Source organism: Sander vitreus, chromosome 6 (assembly GCF_031162955.1).
Source record: "Sander vitreus isolate 19-12246 chromosome 6, sanVit1, whole genome shotgun sequence".
NCBI lineage: Eukaryota > Metazoa > Chordata > Actinopteri > Perciformes > Percidae > Sander > Sander vitreus.
In genome coordinates this window covers 11,108,886-11,124,328 of record NC_135860.1, presented here as the reverse complement: position 1 = coordinate 11,124,328, position 15,443 = coordinate 11,108,886, and the positions used below count along the sequence as shown (strand labels likewise).

General features: G+C 38.4%; 1 protein-coding gene across 1 annotated transcript in view; it reads left to right on the top strand.

Moving 5' to 3' along the window:
* Positions 1-15,443, top strand: part of tmem145 (transmembrane protein 145) — a 55,710-nt gene that overhangs the window by 12,329 nt on the left and 27,938 nt on the right. Inside the window, exons 2-5 of the mRNA XM_078252486.1 lie at positions 6,733-6,807; positions 7,249-7,326; positions 9,421-9,507; positions 10,208-10,309. Of these exons, the coding sequence (XP_078108612.1) occupies positions 6,733-6,807; positions 7,249-7,326; positions 9,421-9,507; positions 10,208-10,309 (342 nt within the window). The remainder of the gene's footprint in view (positions 1-6,732; positions 6,808-7,248; positions 7,327-9,420; positions 9,508-10,207; positions 10,310-15,443) is intronic.

Genomic DNA, 15,443 nt, shown 5'->3' with positions numbered 1-15,443 from the left:
TGGATAGCTGAATTGGTGCTAGGGAAGACTTGATTCACATACTCATATCCTCTTTGAAATATTCGCGCTGTTTTTACAGCTCCGTAGTCAGCATACTCAAAGAAAAATCCTCGTTAGCCTCCGGTGCAGCTGCCGCCATTTTAGCTAACTTGCTGCTTATGGAAGTTTTCTTCGAATCTTGATCAGTTTTCGTTTTAGAGTTAGGCATTGTGCCACCGCACCCATATTACAGCCCCCTAATGTGTGTCTGACCTGTTGTAGAGGACAGTTATTGATATTTAATTTGAAGTTGTCGGGAGGCTCACACACATGAGTCCTCTGCCTACATTGCTCAAACCGGAAGTCAGGCCAGTTTTAATAAAGAAGAGCAGAATTGTGTGCTCAGATAATTCCTGAACTAAATAATCTAATGATTATTATATATTTTACTGGTTAAAGCTTAAGTGCGTAACTTTTTTATATTAATGAACGTCCGTTACATTCAAGTAATTGCCAAATTAGCTGATACAAACCTAATTATGACTTTCAGCTCCGCAAAACTCACTCTTTATTTCTCAGTATGGCTATGTTTAGAAACTGGTGTCATGCGGTGACTTTCGCGCGCAGAAAACCAAGCGAACATAATTACCTCTTCTGAAGAGTCCATGTTTTTGTTTTGTTTTTGTTTTTTATATTTTTATTGATTTCACAGGAATAAACATATGGGTTTATTTTTTTTACATTTTCACCCCAACCCCAAGTCCCACATAGAGTTTGCAAGTATAACAGCAGAAATTATTTGTACACTCATGAAATTAGATGAATATGTAGGCCACATGTACGCACATATGTACATATATATGCAGGTACATACAGAAGAAAGAAGAAATGAAATGTAAATAAATAAAATAAAAAGGGAAAAAAAATAAAAATATTAAAAAAGAGAGGAAAAAAAGAAAAGAGAAAAATTAAACGAGAAATCCCTCTCTTGTCGTTAAAGCACGGCAGCAATGGTACACCAACAAGCAATGCAAATCAGTCACACTATAGATCAGTTGAAATTATTTAACATATACTTATGAGGAATCAATGCTGCGCATGTCCTTCTCCCTGTAGTGACTTTAACTTAGAAATGTACTTAACCATGGGCCCCCAAACAGACTTGAATTTTCCCGCCGACCCCTTTAAGCTGAATTTAATTTTCTCCAGAGATAGGAACATCATGAGGTCGTTAAGCCATCAAGAAGCTTTGGGGGTAAATGGTGACTTCCACTCAAACAATATCCTTCTACATGCTAATAAGGATGCAAAGGCAATAGCATCCATCATGTTTTTTTAATCCTCCGTGTCCTCCTTGGTTACAAGCAACTATCGTGGAGGAGGGGTGGGGGTGGTGTGCGATAACTGAAGGCTTGTATCATGTGGACACCCCAACAGTTTTGTTGTCATTATTTAGATTTCCTCATGGGGGAGACAGACACTACATATTATAGCTTTAAGCCGCTATATATTTCTTGATTAATTGTTAATTGTTTGGTCTATAAAGTGTCAGAAAATAATTAAAATCCCATCACCATTTCCAAAAGCCCAATGGGACATCTTTTTGTCCAAGCAAATCTTAAACCCAAAGATATTCAATGAAGGACAAGAAAAAGCAGAAAATGATTACATTATAGAAGCTACAAACAACACTAAGAAAAGCAGCAAATATACACCTTTGAGAAACTGGAAAATGTTGGCATTTGTTTGTTAAAAACAATTAAGTTATAGCAAAATAGTTGATGATTAAAAATATATGGAGCTAAATCAGGGCCAAATGTTTTGTTAATTTGAAAAAAATATATATAGTTGAAAAACTAAAGCTTGAAATTGAAAATGTAAGTTTTTGTCTAAAACTTGAAAAATAAAACCATGTTTTCAAACTAAAAATAAGTGTACCATTTTTTTCTTTCAGTTTGAATAAAATTTAGATTAAATTCGGGAATTATTTTGAATAAATTATTAATTTTCATTTTTCACTTTTATATTTGTTTTCAGTTCCACATCTCATGTTTTCAGATTCAAAACTTATTTTTGTATTTGCTTCAAATCTTTTTTTACAGTTTCAGATCAGTCTTTTTCAGTTTCAGACTTTTGGCCCCGATTTTGCGTAGGGGGCGTGGCTTCAACTCAGAGGGGTGTGGAATTATGAGTGACAGCCTAATATCTTTCACATGTCTTACCTGTGCGCTGGCGCCAGGGTTGCCTTGGCGGAGCGGACGCCATGCTGACTGCCAAGTGAATACTGTGGTGCATACATTCAAAGTCATACGTGGAAGTGGGAGAAGTCATTGTTCCTGCTGAACTGCACAATCTGGCACAGTTTATTGCTCTTATAGTGTAATTGGTACCACGTGTTGTAAATGGAACTTTGTCACTGGCATCAGTTTGTTTAGTAAAAATCACATGTATATGATGGATAGAAAGCATTCAGTCATAGTTCTCGCAGTAACACAATTTCCTGAAGGCAACCTGACTGAGGAGAGTCTTCTGCCTTCTTTGTTAGGCTGTCACTCATAATTCCACGCCCAGCTGAGTTGAAGCCACGCCCCCTACGCAAAATCGGGGCCAAAAGTCTGAAACTGAAAATAACTGATCTGAAACTGAAAAACAGATCTGAAACTGTAAAAAAAAGATTTGAAGCCGTAAAAACAATAACTTTTGAATCTGAAAACATGAAATGTGGAACTGAAAACAAATACAAAAGTGAAAAATTAAAATGAATAATTTATTCAAAATAATTCCAGAATTTAATCTAAATTTTATTCAAACTTATATTTATTATATTATATTTAGTTTGAAAACTTTTTTATTTTTCAAGTTTTAGACCAAAACTTAATTTTTCAATTTCAAGCTTTAGTTTTTCAACTATATATGTTTTTTTTCAAATTAACAAAACATTTGGCCCTGATTTAGCTCCATAAAAAGGAGTTTTATACAAAAACATATAGAGTTCTCTAACATTTCATTTAACATATTATAAACATTTTGTTAAACAATATTGGTATTGATACCAAAACTAATGTATTAGCATCAGTATAGAAAACCCAGAGCCAACAATACTGTGATGTTTGACTTTGTCAACATCAGCCCAGTTGAAACCATAATTTAATCATTCACTTTTTGTAAAATGTACAGGCTATACCGTGCGTTCATGGACATCGGAAAAATGAGTGAAAACGTCGTCATTCACGTCCCTTCCTGTGGGAATCAGAGGTGGGAAACTCGTAACTGTAGGCGACTTTGGTTCACTGAACATATTTCAATGACAAAAAACTTATTTATTGTGGACAAACGCCTCTGCTGAGAAACATACACAGACGTAACATGTTCCAAATTATTCATAAATAGGCCTATGTATAAAAAAAAACCCAACACCTTATCCGTGTCCTTTCCCGTTCGTGCAGATAACACAAACACCTGACGATGTGCTGTTTGTATGCTCGCATAAGAAAACCGCAGCAAATTATTGTGGCCTCCATGTTTTCACCAGGTTTTCACACACCTGATGCTCTAGGCTACGCCCAACAGTTGGTGGCAGTCATGCAATGCCAAACGCCTATATAACCGAAGTAGAAGAACACGCATCCCGACCATCCTAACCATGTGAACGCTGGTAGTCGGAAAAACAACGTAATCACGGGGGCGGTCCCTGTCATTCCAAGGTGGCACGCGCCATTATGCTATCAATCATTTTGTTAACATAATGGGGCATCCTAGTGATTAAAAGGCATCGGTCTCTCTGTAGTGCCATTTGTCTAAATAAAACTTTTAAAAATAAATACAAAATTTGTTGTACTAATTTGGCAAGACCAGCTATAACTTTTTCTTGTCACTCTGGTTCAAAAGTCTTCATTTCTTCTGGCTACCTAAGTAGGACATACTCTCACCGGGCAGTCCTCCAGATAAAGAAAAGTGTGTGTAAACATCATATAAGTGATATGGATCATAGTGCTGTGTTCAGCACTATGATCCATATCTACAGAATGAGTCTGCCCACAGCTGTGTGTGTGTGTGTGTATGTGTGTGTGTGTGTGTGTATGTATGTATGTATGTGTGTATATATATATATATATATATATATATATATATATATACCACCACTGACTGATCCGCCATGCCGATGCTGCTGCAGTGCCTTATGTAAGTGCACCATCAGCACTATTATCTGGTCTCATGCTGCCAAGCCTATGGCTGAATAATATTAAGAATGGATAGTTTTTTTCTTCTTCTCCACCTCTTTCCCTTATTAATGTGCTAAGCAGCCTCTTAATGCCCTCACTGTTAACCCTCTCTAGAAGGTTACCCTCTTTGCACCACCTCCCTCCTCTCCTTTTCTTCTGTATCTCTTATACCTAAGCCTCTTTTTTTTACTTCTCCTCCACCTTTTTTTGAACTTCTTTCAAACTCTGCCCTTCTGTTTCAACTCCCCTTTCCTCTCTCCTCTCTTTATCTTTCTCTTCTTTATTGCCTCATTAATGTTCTCTCCAACCTTTATTTTCTTTCAAGCCTTAAAGACAAATTTTTTTTTATCTATGGCTTCTAACTGCAAAGAAGGTTCTGCTCCAGCATTAGAAAACACCGGTTATGTATTCCTTTTTGCTGTAACACAGTAATATAACGCATTACTAATACAATTTCGGTAATATTATACCCGTTACAATCTCAGTAACGCGAGTTACAACACATTATAACCCGACATGTAGTGGTGTTTGTTTTTTTAAGAATTCACCAACACCACGGAACATTTCGGCAGAGAAAAAAATGGTTATTTCCTGTTGCTGGAATTCAATGGTTGAGATGACTGCATAGACTGATACATTTGCGAGATGGACATTATTTTCAGGAGTAATTACACTGCGTTGAAGCAAGGTGCTGTCCCGTCACTGTTCCTGTGGTCAGAGCCAGAACCAGAGACTGTACGGAGAATCTGTGTCCCAACAACTAACGGTACATCAGCGCGGACAGCCATGTGTTCGAGCAGCTGACAGATATAAACATGTCGGGAATTAATGGAATTTAGGCTTGCTACACGCAATATCATTACATTTTATCAGCGGTGGAAAGTAACTATACCGTACAACAGAATTGTAAGGTACTTTTAATTGAGGATTTTCATTTTCTCCTACTTGCCTATTGTACGTCTTATTTCTCTATTTTAAAGCTTTAGTTACTTTGCATATTTACATGAATTATACAAAATGTGTATGAATAAACTATGATGTATAAAGTGGATTAAGATGAGAGTTTATTGATCCTGTGGGGAAATTAGAAGCTACCTGCCAAGTCAAAGTTCCGCAATATCTCAACATCTAAAAGATGAATTGGCACAAAGGTTTGCATGGACATTTATGGTCCTGCTGCTGACTTGACTTGGTAGCCCTTTGACTTTTCCTCTACAAACAGCATAAGGCTGACATTTCTGGTTTTGAGTTAAAGGTCCAGTGTGTAACGTTTTTAGTTGTTCATTATCAAAATCTGTGTTGCCCGTTCACAAACTTGTCCTTTTTCATGAATTATTTACCACCACCATCAATTCCAAGTATTCCTTTTGGCTTGAAATTTTACATTTGCATGAACTGGGATAGACGCTCCATATTCATGCTCCATCTTGAAATATGTTAGTCGGTAAGGGACATACAGGACATACTGCTCCGCCTTTTGCGTTTTTGCTGTCACATGATAAACTCACAGGTGCTGCTAATGCTGCTAATGGGTATCGTTGCTTCCCGGCCCCGGCAAGTTTGAAGAAGGAAACATGGAGGACCACACGTAATCAAAATCCAAATTTTAGGAACAGGAGTCTTCTTCTTCGCCCAGATAAAGAAAAAAGATATTGAAAAGAGCAAGAGACTGGCGTCATCAGAAAAAAGCGTGAAGGCTACTGTAGCTGTAATAGGTACTTTGAACTGCGTGGTGCGAGAGAGTTGATTGCGCTAAATGATCTCAATGCTAGATGGGAGAAATTCCCACACATTGGACCTTTAAATATCTCAACATCTGTTGGATAAATTGCCATGAAGTTTGGTATTGTGAATATTTTCCTCTAAGGATGAGTCACAATATTTTAAGGACTAATTTGCCATGAATTCTGGGTAAATTAAGATTTTTCAACTAAAAAAACATAGCTGACTGATCAACCATTAGTTCTCTTCACTCCATCAGAAAATGTTTGCCTTTAACAACTGCAAGGAAATTTTACTGGGAAAATTCCGCAAAGAGTGTAACAATGAAAGAAACTTAAAGCAGCATAAAATCAACACAGTCTAGACCTGTTGCAGAGCTGAGATGCTGTGGCTTCTAGCAGGGCTCGTACTTCTGCTAGATCGACCGCCAAGACTCAAAGCGACTGACAATCTCCTCGCAGGCGCAGCTGTATATTTCCAACGGGTTACTGCGGTCTCTAAAAAGTATTTCCTTTCTCTTTTCTTGCTCCACATTGTTGGAAAACCACAAATTATGTTTCGTGTCGAGATAGTAACCCAACCCACACACAGCCCAAATTGTGAGCGATGTTTTACTCTTTTTTTGTCATTTGGTGCCTCTGGTCAACAAGTGTCGCTTATTCTTAAAGTGGAAACATGGGGATTAGTTCTGAGTTAGCCATGCAAGCACAGAGGTGCTAGCGCGGCTGTAGACTTTGATATGTTTTTTCTGTGTTGCCTGTTAATTTTTTTTAATTCACCTTTTCCCTCTTCTGTTTCTTGACTCCAGGACTGGGTTTTCCTCACTCGTTTCTGCTTTCTGACCGACTTTGGACGTCTGGACTTCAGGTTCCGCTATCCAAAGGTAGGACAACTTACTGTGTGTGTGTGTGTGTGTGTGTGTGTGTGTGTGTGTGTGTGTGTCTGTGTGTGTGCGCGCGTGCGCAACATGATTGTTTTACTTTTCTTTTTTCTTCATTCTTTCTTTCTCTACTTTAGTTCTCTCTTTCCTTCCTCCTTACCTCACCTAAGCTGATGCCATCTCTCTTTCTCTTCTCTCCTTCTTCCTCCGGCGGTTCCTGCTTTACCCGCCTCGTCCTCTTTTTCTATCCCCTCCTCTTCCTTTTTGCTCTCCCCCGCTCTATTTTTCTTTGCGTCTGTTTTGGTCTTCCGCTCTGTCTTCTTTTACCTATGCCTTGGTTTACTGTTGTAGCCTGCAGCCTTTGGAAACAATTTTTTTGTCTATAAATCTCAAACGGTCTCGCTGCCTCCTCTGTGATCTATGCCCTCTCTCTCCTCTGTGCAGTCTCGCTGCTGTCAGAACATATTGCTCTACTTTGATGACAGTTCTCAGTGGCCAGCTGTGTACAAGAGGCACGAAAAGGTGAGACACTGACACCCTCTGCTTTATGTCTTTTGACAAGCCACTATTAAAGAGAAATACAGCTCCATTTACTAATTTGCAATTTGTCACTGTTGTAATGAAAAAGCAGTGACTCCAATTTTGCATATTTTCACATTTTAACTTGAACCAAAGGATTACACCCTGTTAATGCTGCTCAGAATAAAACAAAGCAGCCTTTCTTATATATTGAAAGGCTTTTCACTCACAGATGATGACACACATGATATATTATTGATGACACATGCAGTGATCAAGGATGATACAATCCATATTTGTGAATACAAAGTGAGACACCAGAGACTTCTGCCTGAACTGAAGTTGCTCCACAGAAAATATATAATAGCAGGAAGATGTCATGCAGATAGATGTGGTTTGGAAACCTGTAACACTGCCATGTATGGTAAAGTCCATAAGTATTTAGACAGTGACACAGTTTTTGTTGTTTTGGTACTCGAACAAATTAGATCTTAAATAAAACGGGGATATAAAAGGTGCTTATCAGCCATGTTTTGAGGATATTTATATCCATATTGCGTGAACGTTTTAGGAGTTGCAACCCTGTCTTTGTACCGCTGCACTGTTCATAATTAGGGTAGTCAAAGTTTACCCTTAAAACTGAAGCCTCATAGTCCTTGTTTCAAATACAATTTACTTGAGTACAGAGTCAAAACAATAAAAAATGCATATATTTCCACATACTTAATAGAGTATGCATTTAGAGTAATCGCTACATTTGGTGGGTTCACAAACTTATTCTCCCAATCACAGTCTCTGCAGTGACATTTAACACTCAGTGATTCCATAATTCCCAAAGCTTTAAGATTGAGATCTTTGGCTTTTAGAGAGAAGAGTGGTTTCATGTAATATGGGCCTCAGCTATAGGAGTAGCATGCATGAATCCTTAGTCTGTGTATATGCCAAACCCAGCTGCTACTATGAGAAATAGCATGATACAGTCTATAAAATTGACATTAAATTGCTTTCACAACCAATGAATAATGTATAATGCAACCATTTACCGTAAGCAGACGACTTTACCCGCCGCTCTCCCATTTTAAAGCTGTGCTTAACCAGCTCGGTGTTATTTTATGAACACATAGCATCTGATGTTTTTTGTGTGATTAGAGTGAGGTGAGCTTCTGAGTAATTAGGGTTATCAGGTGTATCTCTATCTAAGAAAATCCATGCTAAAATGGTCTAGAAAAAAAAGAATAGCATTTTGCTACAGCCGCTAACTGAAGGTCAGCTGCCGCCCATTTCAGCTGCCACCCATTTTCCTCCCGGCAAAGTAGTCTCCTTGTGGCGGGGAGTGAGGCAGGGTTTCGCTTGCTAGCTAATTCTTGTCTCATTTGTGGTCTGATAAATAGTTAAATTATCAAATTCAACTTCAAATTCAGTGCCCCATATCGCTATTTTCTAAGCTAACAACCGGTCATATTTCACAGGACCCACGTGAGTGAGCTTCCATGGGAACACAGCCGTCAAGGCTTTCGTCCCTGTTTGTCACTCTGCCTGAGGAGAAAATGCTGTACTCACGCTGTTGTTTATTTGGTTGTCATGCGAGTGATTGACGTCCTGTCATTGTTCCAGTTGCTCTTCCTCAAAGTGGAGAGAGAGCAGATGACCGTTTGAGTTCAGTGGAGCGGACAGCTCTGCAAAGTTGTGTAATTGCGACTTCATGATGTTTCATAAAATTCTGAAGTGGCGACAGCAAAATGTAGATAACAGAAACACTTCTGACACACAGATGTGACATTATGTTTTGATATTTCCAGAATCAAATAGTATGACCTTCATTCCACACTTACCAATATTCAGCATACACGGGGAGAAATCCATCACAGGAGAGACGAGAAAACATCAATTTTATTTCCACTTACAGCAGCTTCAATGGCAAGCCACAATTTCAATTAAATTTTGATTAAACGCACCTTATATTCTGGACTGGTCTCTTATGCCTTCAATGCTGCTCTGTTGTTAAATAATATGTGTGGAAAAAGAAATAGATGAGAAAGGCTGAGTAGATATAACAGTTATTCAGTTACGTCAGTTTTCGATGTTGTCTCCTGTCAGAACTGCTACCAGAAGGAAGCGGTGCTGCGCCCCGAGAACAACCAGGTCATCAACCTCACCACACGCTACACCTGGTCAGGCTGTGTGGTAAGAGCTCACACATTAACACAAATATGTGCATATACTGTATACACATACTTTTACAGAGCGGTATCCTGTCCCTGAGAAAGACACAGAATACAATGCTACAGTTGACCGCTGACCTCTCTGTGTTGTGATATGTGTGTGTGTGTGTTACACAGTATTACATTATTCCTTTTTATCACCAGACAGTTGAACTTATTTTCATCTTTCCTATTGCGTATTCTTTTGTAATGCAAAAAAGGAACAGAAATATGTAAAAGAGGTAAACAAATACACAGAGACACAGAGAGGCAGTGAAAGCTAATGGCCTGTAAGGTGTTTTTGTAACATTTTACTGATTCACATATTTTCAGTGTTCATGATTCATCTCAGTCAATAAAAAAAGGGTACAAGTGATCTTTCTCTCCTGTAACACCTTTTTTTTTCCACCTTCCTTTTGTTTCTTTTTCAATAAGCAGCACAACATGTTTGTTTATCACATTAAAAAGTGTGATTGCCAGCGTGACTCTGTTGTTGTGGCGGTTAGTGGATCTTGTTGCCACATTTCAGGCTATATTGGGGTGTGAAATGTGTTTGTATCTTGATATATCGGGATCCCACTCTACTGTGATAATTCAGTGTGTCTCAATGGTAAAATGTGCCACCATTTTGCATCCCAGCAGACCCCATCCATGCATTTCCTCTATTTCTCTCTCTCTCTCAGGTGGAGGGAGATGGGAATGAGGAGGTTCTGAGCTGCGTGGGTGGCCGTAGTTTCCGCTCAGTGAGGGAGAGATGGTGGTACATCGCTCTCAGCAAGTGTGGGGTAAGCACCAACCTCTGACCCCCCCTGCCCCAACTGGCTCTACGTCTCCATAGGGGCAGGTGCACCAGGTGGTTGCCATGGTGACTCACCACCTTTATCACACAAACAGACTCGGAAGGCTCAGGCACAAACATACCCATGCCATCACTGTGTTTATTTTCTGCTGCTCTTCAGATAAACAAACGTCATCACTGTCATCATCATCCACATCAGCCACATCAGCGTCATCTGTTCATCAAAAATGAAGGCATACTAATAATATAGATGTCTTAAATATCATCATATCATATACATTTATTGAAATGTGTTGGGTTTTTTTTTATTCCCCAGGAAAAGCTATTTTCACAATTTAAATCATAGTTTTAAGTTTTTGCAGTCATGCAGAACAACTCAAAATGATTTCATGTGCAAGAAGCAGCAGCATCAGAATTTAAAATGGGAAAGCTCACAATGAGGACAACTCTGTGAAAACCTGGAAGTTTTGAGGCCATGTTTTTGTGCTGTCTCTCACTATAAATTTTAAATCAACTTGAACATAATTTCTGTTTCAGTATGTGCTTTACCATATGAGTATTTTGCACCAGGCCACAAGTAATCTAAATAAGCAAAAATCGCATGGAAATTATATATATATATATATATATATATATATATATATATATATATATATATATATATATATATATATATATATATATTAGGGCTGTCAATCGATTAAAATATGTAATCTAATTAATTACATACTCTGTGATTAATTAATCGCATACATAATTAACTGAACCGATACTTTTTAAGAAAGTAAAAAAAGAAAAGAAAAAAAAAGGTTACTAAACAACAGTTGGTGACATCAAAGAACGGCTTGTTTATTGCTAAGGCCATATGGTCAAAATTAAATGATTTAATAATAATGTATAACAATAACTTATTTCACTAGTAAATTGCTGTTGAATGACAAAAACAACAACCAGATAGGAAAAGGACATTTACAATAACTTCAAATGCACCACGAAGCTGTAGTTTACCAGTTTCATTGAACTGTTGTCTGTGTTGTTTCTCCGACGCAGCTGCAGATTGTTACATCCCGGTGTTGAATCCTCTACAGTAAAACACAGTCAAACTTTACACCGTTTAGCGTTAGCTGTCAGCATTTTAACCGTGTTTAATCCAGCTACTAGCTAACGGTAGGCTAACGTTAGCTGCTGTTGAGTATTGTGTTAACTAGCGTCACATGCAGCGGGGTTTGTGTTTCCTGTAACGTCCGTTTCAGAGCAGCAGAGAGAAGCGATGACATATCAGTGGCACCAGATTTTCGTCTGTATGCAAACGTCAGTATGGAATGGATTAATCTGCGTTCATTTTTTTAACGCGTTATTTTTTTCTCAGATTAATTAATCGAAATTAACGCGTTATTTTGACAGCCCTAATATATATATATATACATACATACATACAGGATTAGGAAGGATTATCAAATGCTGTTCCATGTTGCTGACCATCTGACCTGATTCCAAATGTAATATAGCCAAAATGTCCCACAGTCTCACATGCCCTACAGTCATCCTGAAGCTTTGCATCTCACTTTGAATTGTCTCTAGACACCGTGAGGAGCTTTATTTCTCTCCCATGCTACAGCTGTGCAACGAAGCGCTGAGACTCTTAATATGCAACTCTCTGCTGAAACTGTGCTGAACATTACAAGGGCTCTATTGCAGCCTATTGATTAGCTAGCTTTTTGGAGTTTTAAGCATTGTGTTATTTTATAATGGGACTCAGTGTTGTGCTAATGGTGCGCCGGGAGAAAAAGAACCCAGTGTTAGCTGTAATGTGTTGTTTGTTGATAGTGAGTCTGGACTGTGGCACTCTGTAAATAAATCATGAAATTGATAGCTTGGCTCAGTGATGATTCATCCTCCTACACAGATGGCTTCAGTCAAGGCCAAATCTCAAAAATAGGTGTGTGTGTTACTGTTTTTTTTATGCATGCAGTGTTTTAATGTTTTTGAAAGTAGGGAAGGAAAAGGGTGAATAAGTAATATTTCTGGATCACTGTATGTCTGCCTGCCTATCAGTGTCACACTTTGGGTTACATCTTGTAAAGCTCCTGGTTGTGTGTGTGTGTGTGTGTGTGTGAAATCCTTTTTTTGTGGGTTTGTTTTTGTGCTTTTGGTTGAAGAGGGATATGATTAGAACGGATGCTTCCTGCAGAGTGTTGTTTAGTGTCACGGCAGTGTCCCCAGACAGACATGCGGCCTGATGCCGTTGGACTAAAGTGTAAAGGCTCGTCTCTACTCCTAGGGACATATGCCCGCCACGTCCCGCAGCCAATTTTTACCCCTCGCCTTGTGCCTTCTCGCTTTCCTTACGCTTTCACACCGCTCCATCTTTCTTTTGTCGGTCACAATCACTGGTTACGTCCTGCTCGCTTTCAACTCTGTCACCAAGCTGTGACATGCTCCACGTCATTTCATATCCAGTTACTACTCCGTCTCCCGCTCCTCTCCGTCACCCTATCTCTAATTGTGTTTTTCCTCTCCATCTTGCCATCTCACTGGTCTCATTTCTTCTTTGCCTCTTGCTCATTCCATGCATTTTCTTGAGCACTCTCATTTTCATGTGCTGCTACTCCTCTCTTATCCAGCTCTTCTTTCATGTACTTTCCATCTCAGTCTTTACCTGTGCTGAAGCGGGTCTAAATCTACATCGGCTCATAAGCTCTTTAAAACCATAGGATGTCTGCTCTCAATCCCCAGATGTGGACCTGCCCGCACAAAATGGTAGAATGTGATTTTTATATAACATTTCCAGGCAATTTCACTTGTTTAATTATAGCAGGAAACCTCAAGGCTGCAAATAAATGTTATTTTTTCAGGGGAAAAAATCATTATAAATAAAATTCAGGTCATCACAAATTATAGTGCAGAGGACCTCTTGCAGTCAGATGGTTTCTCAGACAAGAAGCCAAAACAAACAAAGTTCACTAATATTAGCAGGCTTGAATGTTGTTTTTTCTCCTGCAGATGTCTTTGCATGTATAGCACTAATTACATTTGTGTAGCGGAGTACAGCTACAAAGATTTCACAAGGCAACCCTTATTTCTCTGTTATTGCCTTTTATGGAAATGTTTAGATGAGTTACAATAATATAACTCGTTAGTTGTAGCTAATTATGCCATTAATTGAAAATGAACAGAAAACCGAACAACTCAATAACATGGCTTCATTGCTCACCATAGACCCAGCAACCATTGTCTGAGCGTTATTTTATGAGGCGCTTATCCTTGTGGTCTTTCAAACAGAAGTGGAGAAATGGAAAGTTTTGAATGGCTGTAATCAACCACTGCTTTATTATGCTGAGCAGAATTGCTGCTAATGAAAACAAAAACACGTAAGAATTCATGTGATTTGCAGTTTCATACATCAGTGTTTCATTCTGCAGCAATGCACAGTCAGGAGTCCTGTGTCAGTGGTTTGTTCACGTGTCTGTAATAGCAAGACAGTCAAGTGTCTGTCTCTGAATATCTAGAGACATACACTAAGTATCGAAACTGCTAAAGTCAATTGGGTGAAGTGATGATTACGTTATGGTAGCCTACCAGTTGCAAACAGGCTCGGTAGGGAATGGCACCCTAAGGTGCTGACGGATCAGGTGTTTTTGTGTTTTTAGCTGAGCTAGACCAGAGAATAATATTCAGTGAAATTAGATCAATAATGCTATTATGCCCTCATTGATCTCCGTGAAGATTGTTGGAATTGATGTAATGTAGCATTTTATGTGGAGTGAGCACTGCACCGGACTCCATTTAAAAAAAAAAAATAGCCTTTTCAATTTTACATTGTTTGTCAGCATTGCAACTCATCATATTAGAAGGCAATTTGGCCTAGTGTGCTCTGATTAATTTTGCATTTCGTTAACACAGCCATCATTTTTGTTTTAATGTAAACTAAATTCTTGGCATTTCTCTTGGTGTTTCTCACCACTTTGGAAGAAGGGTATAATAGTAGTAATGGTTGTACTTGTCATATAAAGAAATGTACCTGTGCATTGCTATGGCTTTTACGGTAACACAGTGAGCAAGCGGGATCTCGCATGTTATCGCGAGTGTTTATGTTATTTTTCCAATTACTGCATGTGCTCATTAAAAAATATAGCTTTGGCTAAAAGAGTATTAAACCTCAAGTACGATCATTTTACAGTACCAGCTTTAAAAGTGATGTGTTTTCTTTTTAAATTAGTGCTAACCCACCTCCCCCCCAACATTGTAAACTATATATCTTTCATAAAGACTTTAAACAGTCACATACAGAAGAAGGATTGGTTACACTTTACTTGAAGGTATTTACATAAGAGTGACATGACACTGTCATGAACATGTCATAAACATAAACAAGTCCTAAACGTTTATGACATAACACTTCTTTTAGTAAGTATCATTCGGTTTTTGTCATGACAAGTTAGGGTTAGAGACTTTGTCATGACAGTGTCATGTGTTCATGACAGTGTCATGTCACCCTTATGTAGATACCTTCAAGTAAAGTGTTACTGAAGGATTCTTGACGTATTATTCTGTGCCAGTCTGGGAAGCCAGTTTGGACTTCTGCACTTCTTTAATGTGATAAATAAGAAACAATAAAAGGAGTATTTCACAGTGTTTGGAGTCTTTTGGGAGAGATACTCATTTTTATAGGAAATAAACAAACCTGATGATTCGTAGATTGTGTTGCTCACAGTGTGAACACAAAGTGCCATACTTCAGAGTGTGATTCTGCTGGGTTATTATTTGCTTTATTTGCATGTCAAAATACACTTTGTTAGGGCTGCAACTACCAATTGTTTTCATTAAAGGCTACAGTTAGTATTGATCTGGTGATTATTTTCTCAATTAATTGATTAAGGGAAATCGTATTGCTACAGTACAGCATACAATGATATTTTAGACTGACTATTGATTTGTTGTAACAGTTTGGGGAAGGATCTGTTTCAAATTCCTCCATGCACAAAGTGAAGTCCATGAAGTAATGGTTTTCTGAGTTTGTTGTTAAAGAACTTGACTGGCCCTGACACAGAGCCCTGACCTCAACCCCATCAAACAATTTCAGGATGAATTGGAGCACCAACTCCGAGTCATGCCCTTTA